This window comes from Papilio polytes, unplaced genomic scaffold (assembly GCF_000836215.1).
Source record: "Papilio polytes unplaced genomic scaffold, Ppol_1.0 DF823980.1, whole genome shotgun sequence".
Lineage (NCBI taxonomy): Eukaryota > Metazoa > Arthropoda > Insecta > Lepidoptera > Papilionidae > Papilio > Papilio polytes.
In genome coordinates, this window is record NW_013525224.1 from 795,559 (window position 1) to 807,208 (window position 11,650).

The following is an 11,650-nucleotide window of genomic DNA, read 5'->3' on the forward strand; positions in this document are numbered from 1 at the left end:
GTATTGTTTAGTGGTAGAGTCATGTATACAATATTACTAATTATGAAGCTCGCAATACACCTTAGTTTTAACACAGAATTAACTGAATAAACAGGACTGTACATTTAAAACTGAAGATGTGTGGCCAGCTTTAGCTTTCTTGTTCTTTCTAGGTTTTTCTTACAATAAAAGCTTGTCATATTATAATAAAAGAGACGCCTTCATAGCATTTCTTTACTAGGAACTTTTAAAAGAAACTTCAATTCTTAACACCCAGGTTATCGGTTATACTGTACAATATTGCTTCTACACGTATATTTTAACTGAACTGGAGTCCGACACAGTTAAAGCTATAGTTGTCTGGCCAGCTAGAATATCTTAGAACAGATAATAAGCACGAGAACATATCTGTGATATACAAAATAAACATTTAGGCAGTTGATTTAAGCTTTTATAGTTTCTCTAAAAATGTACAGCATAATAAGCTTTCATACGAAATTGTGATAACTTAATTTGGAATATAAAAATATGCAGAACCTAATTTATAATTACAAGAGGACTAAGTCCCGGGCAAAATCTAGCTTACAAATCTAGACACTGGTTTAAAATATTAAATCCCACTTAATGCAAAACTCAGAGACGTTCAGTTTTAATGCCAAATCTACACTAAGGTTACTTCTTAATTAAAATTAAGCAATGTTGCAGTTAAATACGGATCGTTAACCACGATGAGAAATTCTTAGCGCCTGTCCCACCACTGACTGATAGAGGCTCAGATAGCTTAAAAATGACGTCACTGTCAGATAAGATAACAAAATTTGATATTTCCGTCATGTTTTACACGTTGGATTGACATCAGACAATTTACAATTAGACAGACCCTTAGTGGTACAGACCCTTAGTGTCGAATCAAAAAGATCTACACTAAATTGTGTTCATGTACTGAATATGGCAGTAATTTTCCTTTTATTTAGATTGCTTGAATTTATTTAAAAAATTCCAACTAAAAAGTTCTATTAAAATTCTCTGACGTTACCGAATGACCTTTACGTCACTATGACGTAGGCAGGACTCGCTGCAATAAACTACGTCGTTAACTAAACGATATTATACAAATTCTCACAAGTTTCACTTCGAAAAAACAATTCATCGATAGAAATGTAAGTAACACTAATGAAGCTGTAATTACCTTTGAGTTTTATAAAACGTTATTAGTCAACGTATATAATAAACATCATTACAAATTTATTTTATCTAAATTCATTTATTATTTAAATGTTTTATTAAATAATAACTTCAACCCTCTTTAGAACTTTAAGGGTTGCAATAGGTAAAATACCTTAGTGCTCGCATTTATAAAAGAAACCTCTATACATTCAATTCAATTTTATAAGCCCAATAGATTCGATCATGCGTTAAAATCTCAATAAGTTCACTCCTTTATATGTAGATTATGTAAAAAAATATCGGTCCATTTGTTTTTGTGTTATTTCAATACATACAAAAATACAAATCTTTCCTCTTTATAATATAAGTATAGATACAGAAATATAATAAACAATAACATAAAATTAAAACCGTGTAATCCAACCCCGCGTACATTACAATTGTGCATTTGTATTAGCTACAAAATGCAAAATGTTTACACGTGTCGATTCCAACTGAAAGCACTTAGCCTTGACAATTTATACAACTATTATCAATTACGTTATTACGTGGCCTGCACATACGCTCCTTATTTGTTAGCGATAATATATAACTTATAGCAAAACCATTGTTCATATTTAATGCCATTCAACAATAATTAAAACGATATACATATTAAAATAACCTAAAATATCGTATGTCAATTCTGAAAAATAGTGTCAAAGCGTTTGAAACACGCCGTGGTATAGAAAAGTTGTTTTTGAACAAAGAAGTGGACACGAGTCAAAAATAATATTGTGGAGAGGCCCAAGAACTCCGGGCGGATGTTATATAGCTACGTAGATAAAACCTTCCGCCGACGCCAGCGCTGCCCGCGGCGGACACACGAAACTCACTTCATGCTGCGTACACCTCGACACACAAGTTGTGACGAGTAAATACTATCAAATAACCTAATTTATTATTAAAAATTTTCGTAATGGTTTCTTTTAATGTGCTAAAACTTGTTTTATTATGTTTGTAATGTATTTCATTTGAAAATTTTATATAAAGCATGCAACTGAGCTAAAAAATCGCTTACAATGAAAATCTTAATTATAACTACATCGCTTAACAAATAAAAGCTTCTATCTACATTGGGTAATTCTAAAACTAACTCAATTATAACTACATTTTTGTAAATGTAATCTATTATTAAATATCCAATCAGTTTTTTTTTAGAAATTACTCAGGTAATAAAAGTGGAATAAAACAACAGGTTAATTATTTATGTATATTTTGGAAGAAACTATTTTTTACTAATAAACAATAAGAATATTTAAAATCCTTTGGAATGAGCCCAATCGCGTACAATATTAACGTAATCTCCTTTGACTTCTATGAACTTCCCCAGTTCGTGAACTCTTGTTTCTACATACTGTCCCGCTGATTCTTTTAAGTGAGTTTTAAGAATATCATTCAAAAGCCAAATATCGCCCTCTATCTTTTTAATTTGCGTTATCTTACGCATACCTCTAAAAGTTATATTGAGGTAAATTGGGAGCTCATGATTTTTAGTTCTTGATATAAAGTAAGGCAGGTTCAGAGCTTCTTCTTTGGGCGGTATCCAACCCGAGGGGTACTTTTCCTTTGGCCTAACAGCTGGGATGGTGTCAAAAGGTAATAACCTCTCCACATATATCCATTCTGATGGATTTTTTACGACATCATATTCATATTGTTCCTTGATTTTATCTATAAATGGAGAATTAGCATAATTCGAATAGTTCCTGGAAGTAACCTGAAAAAAAAAAAAATATTTAATTTTTGATAATCAACACATTTTTATTATAATACCGTGACTTTAATTTAAATAAAACATAAAGTTTAACAAAATGTAAACTTTAATAAAATTTTCATGTAAAAAATTGTTTGAAAAATAATATGATATATTAAATTTCATGGGAGTAAGCTGTTTGTAGGGGTGTACGCCCATAGCAATGTCACATGTCGCAGTCGAAGCGACATTATAACACGGTGCGAGTGAAAATAATTGAATAATTACCGATATTGGTCCCCGGAACAGTTTTGTACACAAATCAGGAGAGTTGTTCGGGTTCTGTGCAATTTTTCCAATAAAAAGTCGTGCAAACGCACACTGTGAACGCCACACGGTCGCCATTTTGAATAGCGAATAGAGCGATTGCTCGCTACAAGAGCAATAAGAACTATATTATTCGTTTCGAAGGAAACATTATGGCGGACGCCTGCAGACATTTGGGCTTTTCAAAAATCGTTTTCTAAGTTTTATCGCGTGTTTTTATTGAACTTTTTCGCATATTATGGTGTGTTGTGTGTCTTATTAACTATTTATTGTGGTTTTTGGCGGTTCCTTTGGACAAATGGTGAGTATTTTGTGAGGACATTACTGAGGTGCGCCACGGGTAGGGAAATGATTTGGTGCTTTCTGTGGCCGACGCACACGCACTCAGCTGGTAGGTGGCGTTAGGTGTCACTTTGAGAACTCAACCACCAAAACATACCATTTTCATGATTTTTCCGGCCCGATTATCTAAGTAATAAGCAATATAATGTTGTGTTTTGGATTATTTTCTGAATAGTTATTACTTGTTGTTACTATTTATGCAGTAAAGTACAGGGTTAGTGGGTTAAATAGTGTCAAATTAGTGCGCGAACTTGTTGCATAAAAGTACATCAACAATGTTTACTGTGATGTTTTTACGTTGATTTCTGAGCGATTTCTATTAAAATATTTGATTTAATGATTGTTTAACTAAAGAAAAACATCTGTTTATTAGAAAAAGCGGTTTTTAAATTATTTAATTAAGTGTTTTAAACTTTAATACAATTTTAAATATGATAAGTTACAATTACAATGAAAATTTGTAACAATGGTTAATTTTGTAAGGAGATTTATTTGTTTTTTTCTCAATTTCAGGACCAAATGCTGTGGAACTATTCAACTGTCAAATATCACTGTAACATAAACAATCAAGAGTTTTAGCAGGAATTATTTTCCAAACTAAGAATAACTCTATTTATACAATTAATACAGCTTATTTTGAAGTACAATTAAGAACATTGTATACTTAATTGATTAAGGACTTGCAACTGAAGTCTTGATCTGTACTTCAATCATCTTGATTGACTTACCGGACAAACAGTCAGCTTGTGCCTGATGTCGGAGACAAGGAGACATCTGTCAGCTAACATTCCATCATGAAAACTAAACAAATCAAGGAGGAGTCGGACAAGAGTGTTGATGAAGATACAATAGAACCAAAGACTCGTGCCCGGAAGAAAGCCTCGGATATTGCAGATGAAGACAAAAATAAACCCAATCAAGAAGAGAAACCTCCCAAAGAACCCAAAAAAAATGTAGGGAAACCTAAGGCTGTAGTTAAAAAAAGACCTCTCGGAATAAGGAAGACTTTAAGGAATAAGAAAATTGTAGCTGCTAAGGAAAAGCTACGGAATGTTGTAAAGGTGCCGGGCAAGAGAGGCAGGAAGCCTGCCATCAAGCCGGTCCCTGAAACTTGTCAAGAAACCGTCCCATTGATACCTGCTTCTGAAATTAAAAAGGAACCACTTGATGACACAACACCTAACTCTAGGTCCTCAAGTCCTAAAACTGGCAGAAGACAAAGGCTCAGCTCTGACATGTTCATGATGAAATCTGTACTCAATGATTCCCCAAGCTCACTAATGCTGGGGTCCCGGACCAGCCCTTACTCAATGCGTTCAGAGAGAAGTAATAGTCCATCTATGTTTGAAGGGAAACATTTGAGAAGTAGGAAGCCGAGAGGTGCAAAGAGCAAGCTCCTTAGTGAAGTGGTGATGAAAGAACAGAAGAAGAGACGGAGATTGCTTTCTGACTCAAAGGCCACTGAAGCTACAGAGGGTAGTGATGATTGTAAGAAACTAAAAAGAGGACGCTCCTGCTCAAGGGACGGCAGTGAGTTTTCAAAATGCTCAGATGTGACAGAATCCGATGTCAGCCTGAGTGAAACACTCATAGACACGGAGAACAAGGAGCTCAACAAAAACATAGATAAACCTAAGACTGACCTAGATGTAGATATTGAAAATAATGTACAGATCTCGACTATTGCAAAAGTGCCTTCTCTTAAAGTTGACTCTAAATTGTCTGATGCCACGGGGGATGTAGAGCCTAGTTCTAATGTACAGGAAAAGGATAAGAAGAAATTGAGCTTAAAACGGACTACATCAGTAGATTCTGACAACAATAATAGTAATAGGCTTAAGTTAGAAAATTTAAATACATCAGAATTAGAAGCAAAGTTGTTGCCCAAGACTGAACAAAATACGCTTTTTGAAGAACGTAGTAGTATATTGACTAGCATGTCGAGGACATTCAATTCAAAAGAGGTTTCGAAAAATATAAGAAAGGCAAGACGTGGGAAGAAAGTAGCAGGGGCAGGAAGATCAAGTTGTGGGCCGGCTTCTAAGAATGGTATCAACAGCACAATAACAAATGATCAAGCTGATGATAAACATGAAACTTTGGACACCCTGTCTAAAGAAATCAATGATCTCATTAATGATCTGGATCAAAACATAGATCAGGATCAAGAAATAGCAAACAAGAACACAGATCAAATGCCATCTAAACCCGTTGGAAAGTTTTATGGTCTAACAAAGCCATTGGGAGATAGCAACAGTAGTGTTTCTCCAGATACACCTAATAAAGATTTAATATCGCCTTTAACAAATGAAATGACGCCTTCAAAAAGTGATGACAGTGATAATATCCGACTTCGATATGAGGATTCAGTTGAAAAGTCAGCTGATGCCCGGAGACTTGAAATACCATACAACTGTCCGACTGTCGCCAGCATTGACAAGCTGATGGACAGGCTTAAGGAGTTTGAAGAACTGGATAAGAAGAGGCAAAGACAAGAGTCTGAATCAAAAGTAACGGACAGTAAGAGTGTCATGGTGACAAATGATGTTGTGTTGATTCCCAAGTCTGGAGCAGACATCAAACCCTTAAAAGACATACAAACTGTACGGTCACCAGAGAAAATTATTGAAAAGGAGAATGTTTTAAGTTGCTTTGAAAATAATTCAGCTATTTCTATTGTTAAAAGGGATCAAGTGAGGAAGTCCATCGATGTAGATCTCCCTAATTCGGTGACATTGATTAAGAGAAATAGTTTCAGTGCCCGCAAGGAGTCAACAAGCTCAAACCATTCAAAAGAATCTGATGCAATCAGTGTATTTGAAAAATCATTTGGAAAAGATGTAACACTGACTGAACTTAGGAAATCAGTTGACAAAGGATCATCTTCAGCTCAAATAGACCTGCATCAGTTTGCATTACATCCTACCAACACCAATCAGGCTCTAGTTGGTTTAGTTTTAGATTCCAGTCAAATATCCATCACTCCTCGTGTTGTCGAACCGAAAGTCACTGGCGAACAGAAGCGTAAGTCCAGTGAGTCAATATCAAGAAAATCATCCGAATCTGGAATTGAGAATGAAGAAAAAATTACAACAATAGAAAAGATAAAATCGCCAACACATCAGATGAAGTCCCAAGCTATCACTATCATCCCGGCGCCGGTTGCCGTTAAATCTCCGGAGGCTGCACAGGCAATGGAAACCGAAGTTCTCGCTCCACCATTAGATAACGTAAAACCGGTTCCCGCAAATATACCCGTCGCTTCCGAAGTTGTGAACACTGCCGCGTTAGCAGACCCCGAAAATAAACTAGCTAATCTAGACGCAGATATAAATAATCACAATGAGACTGAGAAAACTGAAGCAGCAACAGTTCCTGAAAATGAAACAGTCGTTCCTGACATTCCCGCAAAGGCTGAACCTCCCGTTGAAGTTAAAGAAGTTAAACCTACAGTAGAAACAGTTAAACCTAAAGAAACTCCGAAGGCTAAGGAAAGTATAGCAAAAGTAGTCGAGAAAAAACCAAGCAGCGATTCAAGGAAATCAATTGAAAACCTACCTGAAGTCAAACCTAAAAGTCCAAAAGTGAAATCCGCGCGTAATTCTATAGAGAATCAAGCCGGTCCCAGTAACATGATTCTGGAAACTCCCGAAAGTCAGAAGCGCAAAGAGAACGTGCTACGTACGCTCGGCCTGCTCACACACAAGGCTGCAAACGAGGCTAAGATAGAGAAGGCGAAAGAGAAAGAACGCATTTACGGCTCGAATTACTGCAGCCTGATGGGTAGTAAGAATAAATCCAAATCTGGAGACTATACTGGCACGCTTAAGACTGTGATTAAGTTGCCTCGCAACACGGGAGAAAGGGAGAGGAAGAGACAGAAGACGTCTTTGAAGATGACCTTCCAGAAGACCAAGCCGCGGTCGGGGAAAGTGGCGGTGGAGGTCGGCGAGGCAGCCGGCGAGGATCACTACACCGTCGAGAGACGCGAGGTGAGATTCCATTTATTAATGTACATATTTCAGGACTTACCACTACTTTTCTTACAAGTAAAATAGTAAAAAACTGTTATTAGATTTGTTTTTAATGGTAGTAAATTGAAAAAAGCTATTTCTGTTAATAATAAAAATGAAATTAATAAAACTACAACTCATCATATTAATAGTATACATAGAAAATAAAAGCTTAGAGCTTTTAAGTTCAATTTCTTTAACTGTTTACTAAATGTATAATAACATGTAAACTGTAATACATATTGTGGTCTTTTCAACTTTTTTTTAACTATATACTATTATAAAAAAAATACTACAATACTATACTGTAAGAAAAGATTTTTAAAAAATAGTCAAACAGTGTTTTGTTCCGCAGGGCGGAGCTGGTGCGACGTCAGATGGTGGGCACAGAAAGTCACATTACAGTAATCGGCTTAACCATGGTGTGTGGATATCTACACTCACCCCTACAATGTAACACGGAGCTAAATACACGAATCTTAATTCCCCCCCCCCCAACGCATCAGTATGAGAAGATTTCCCTCGCTAAAAATGCAAAATAAAAATAAACTTTCAATAAGGCAATTTTAATGGTACTTGCCCCCACCCCTAGCTTAGATCATCAGCTAGTGATGCTCTTACCCTCCCCCTATAAATTAGTAAAGGGGTTGTTTTATTCCTTCTTGTATTATACAGAACACAAATTATTTAACTCTCTCTGTCTCTAAGTTTACTTTATTATATGTTGAAAAAAAAATAAAATCTTAGCTCCCTGTTATATTGTTCAACTAAAGTCAAGTTTGATTTGCCGTTTATCTTTTTTATGAAAACTGTCTTTTCTGTAAATCCTTTACTATTTGACAATATAAAAATCAAATAAATCTGTTGCAGAATACTTGAGTGAAATTTTTAAAAGCTATACAAAATCAAAGTTAATTAAATACTTTGTATAATATATAATATAATATAATATAATACAATATAATATAATATAATGTAATATAATATATAAAATCAAACTTGACTTAGAGCTTTTCAAATAATACACTAATTCAGTTAAACATAACTTAATCTAAGATGTTAATTAAAAAAAGGTTTGTCTAAGATTATTTGGTTTATGGTCTTTGGTATTTATTGTAATGCTTTTAATTGGTTTAATAAAGTACAAAAAGACATCATACTTCATACTAATATTATAAATGCGAAAGTTTCGATGGATGTCTCTTAGTTTGTAGCCTAAACGGCTGAACGGATTTCGATGAAATTCGGCATAGATGTAGAGGATAGTCTGGAAGAACACATAGGCTACTCATCTTTGTTTTGTTCTCAATTCCACGCGAACGGAGTCGCGGGCGGAAGCTAGTTTTATATAAATGTTAACTCATAGAGACATTGGATTTAAAAAATAACGTATTAATATTATGTATAAGAAAAAACAAATAGTGCAATAAAAATGTTAACGATTTTGTAGTGACAGGACAAATAGTTGCATTTGACTTCTATACACAAGTATAATGTTAGCCCTTCAAAACAAATTTTGACAGTTTATTTATAAATGTAATGTACAGTATTACCCCAAAAATGTACATACTACTAAAGCAAGTTTTAACTCTGATTGCTTATGGACGTCAACATGGTTGTGTTTTTTTTTTATAAAATATGGTGCAAATCAAGCGAGCGGCCACTTTAATTCGCCAAAATAGCGAAGCTACACTGCCAATAGATATCCACAATTGCTCGCGTTGTCTATCCTTGATCCATAGAGGAGACGCATATAAAGTGGATTTTATTTTTTTATTTTATTGAAATTTATATTTTTCTCCTTGTGCGTCTCCGCCACCATTAATCCAATTTCCCTTCTCATAATTGACTAAAATGGGAAGGGAAAGGGACTAAAATTAAGCCTACATATTTGCATGTATTTGAAACGCTAATTTTTTCTATTACACTCATTGTTTTGCAGACGCAGAAGCTATTCCGGAACCGGAACCGGCGAAGGATACTCCGAATCTGGTGATACCAGAAAAGGCATCATCTTTTAGCATCCATCCAGACCGACTCTGTCTAGATCAGTGTTTTTACTGTGGAGGAAAGTTTGGCCTGTTTGACACACCCTGTCATATCGCACAGATGAAGAGCACAGAACGACAGAGAAAAGTTCTTGACAGTATGTATTTGATGATAGTATGTTTCTGATTGATTCAGGTTTAGTGAGTTTGAGTGTATTTTTCTATTTGATTAGCTGACTGGCGGATGCATCCAGGTAAGTATTTATTTTGTATAATTTTAATACAAGTAGATGTCAATATATAAAACCATTAGCAGAATTAAAAAAAGAAATCAATTGTATTTAATTCTAGTACTACTAATTATTTTTGCTATTAATAATTGCAATAAAATGGTTTTTTCTGACATTTTTATCAACAAAAGCTGGCTTTGTTTTCTCTATTTTGTTTTATTCTCAGAATAAATTAAAAAGTTAAATAGCATAATGGCTATATCTTCAATTTTTGGTTCTAATTAATATTTGGTGTTGGGTCAAAGTAATACAAATTTGTCTATGGTTTTAAAAACTTCTATGATATAGAAATCACTCATTTGTCTTAAATGTTTTCATTTATCATTGAAGATGACTTTAGAGTACTTTTAACTTTTGCAGATGAAGAGAAGCTGACCATAGACAGTTGTCTCTGCGACGCATGCTATAGACACGTGGATAGACGCGCCAACTGCCCCTCGTATCGCAAAAGGCCACTTGTCAAGCCCCTCACCCCGCAACTGCCCACACAGCCTGAAAATGTGTAAGTACATGTATTTATATGACATTATAAATACTTTATTTCAGTGTTTAAATCCCAAACTTTCAATTACGAATGTCAAAATTCAAATTCAAATAAAAATACCTTTACTATTGGCTAAGAATTTAAGTAATCGTGGCAAAGTTGCTACTTTTCTGCTATTTAGTTGTAATTGTTGTCCTTTTCTCGTAGAAACTTTTTCCAATTTAATCACCCCTAAGTTTAATACCGTGAGAATTGTAGTCTAAAGCGTATCATAAGCGTAGGGGTTTTAATTAAAAAAATAAATTGATTTGGTAATGTAAACTTTCGTTGCTTTACACATATGAAGTACTGTGCCGACCCTCTATAGGACAAGTGCAAGTTGATGTCACATGAAGTATCTCCATTATAAAACAAAAATATTTGCAGCAATGAAAATCCTCCCAGTCCTACGGAAGATGACAGTTCAGAGGAGACGAAGTTGCTGCGTGAGGTTCGAACCGCGACTTGCCACACGGCGGGCTGCGGCGCTGGCGCTGAGCACTCGGTGCGCAGGAAGTGGCTCATCAAGATGCGATCCAGTGTCAATAAACTGGTAAGCAAATAACTATTTTAATAATACAGTTTATACTTGCCAATTTTAACTAATAATGTAGTGTATACTTGCCAACTCTACCTAATAATGTAGTGTATACTTACCAAATCTCTAATAATGTAGAGTGTACTTGCCAATTAAGTAACAATTTAGTGTATACTTACCAACTCGGTAATAATGTAGTGTATGGTTGTCAACTAACTAGAATTGTAATATAAACTTGCCAACTCTCACAAATAATGTAGTGTATATTTTCTATTTTTAATTAATAATGTAGTGTATACTTGCCAGCTACCTAGTAATGTAGTGTAAACTTGCCAACTCTCACAAATAATGTAGTGTATATTTTCCAATATTAATTAATAATGTAGTATATACTTGCCAACTTTAAATAATAATGTAACCTTTAAACGACAGAGTAGAAGGTGTACAAAACTAGACATTTCCTTTTCTTATGCACTATCTTTCATGTCTTTATATGAAAAGGGACTAAAATAACTCTTCCGGCACTCAAACATTTAAGTTTACGTGGAATTGTTGTAGCATAACAAAATGTATCTTATTCTGTCGTGTTCCAGTTGAAATTGGAGTGCGACTACCCCGGGCTGCACACGATCCCGCTGTGCGCGGAGCACTACCGCGCGCTGGCGCCGCTCATGGCCTGCGTGCTGTGTCGCCGCCGCATCACCAAGCACCACAACGTGCACTTTATACATCATGTGAGTCCACACAC

The 11,650-nt window shown here is 35.1% G+C and overlaps 2 protein-coding genes across 2 annotated transcripts in view; one reads left to right on the top strand and one right to left on the bottom strand.

Moving 5' to 3' along the window:
- Window positions 1-2,384: 2,384 nt before the first annotated feature.
- LOC106101558 (39S ribosomal protein L49, mitochondrial) lies at window positions 2,385-3,383 on the bottom strand. The gene is made up of 2 exons (XM_013280809.1): window positions 3,170-3,383; window positions 2,385-2,905 (listed from the first exon to the last, which is right to left on the bottom strand). Exons 1-2 carry the CDS (start codon window positions 3,284-3,286, stop codon window positions 2,444-2,446), a joined length of 579 nt encoding a protein of 192 aa, XP_013136263.1. The 5' UTR covers window positions 3,287-3,383; the 3' UTR covers window positions 2,385-2,443.
- A 36-nt stretch (window positions 3,384-3,419) lies between these two features.
- LOC106101445 overlaps window positions 3,420-11,650 on the top strand; it is a 12,319-nt gene continuing 4,088 nt past the window's right edge. Inside the window, exons 1-7 of the mRNA XM_013280681.1 lie at window positions 3,420-3,509; window positions 4,064-7,542; window positions 7,919-7,943; window positions 9,506-9,709; window positions 10,202-10,343; window positions 10,752-10,917; window positions 11,496-11,636. Of these exons, the coding sequence (XP_013136135.1) occupies window positions 4,345-7,542; window positions 7,919-7,943; window positions 9,506-9,709; window positions 10,202-10,343; window positions 10,752-10,917; window positions 11,496-11,636 (3,876 nt within the window). The 5' untranslated portion in view covers window positions 3,420-3,509; window positions 4,064-4,344. The remainder of the gene's footprint in view (window positions 3,510-4,063; window positions 7,543-7,918; window positions 7,944-9,505; window positions 9,710-10,201; window positions 10,344-10,751; window positions 10,918-11,495; window positions 11,637-11,650) is intronic.

Bases quoted from the DNA above. Each gene is read 5' to 3' on its own strand.
- LOC106101558 (XM_013280809.1), bottom strand. From the start codon at position 3,286: ATGGCGACCGTGTGGCGTTCACAGTGTGCGTTTGCACGACTTTTTATT. The intron at 2,906-3,169 runs GTAATTATTCAA...TTTTTTTTTCAG, and splicing joins TGTTCCGGGGACCAATATCG to GTTACTTCCAGGAACTATTC.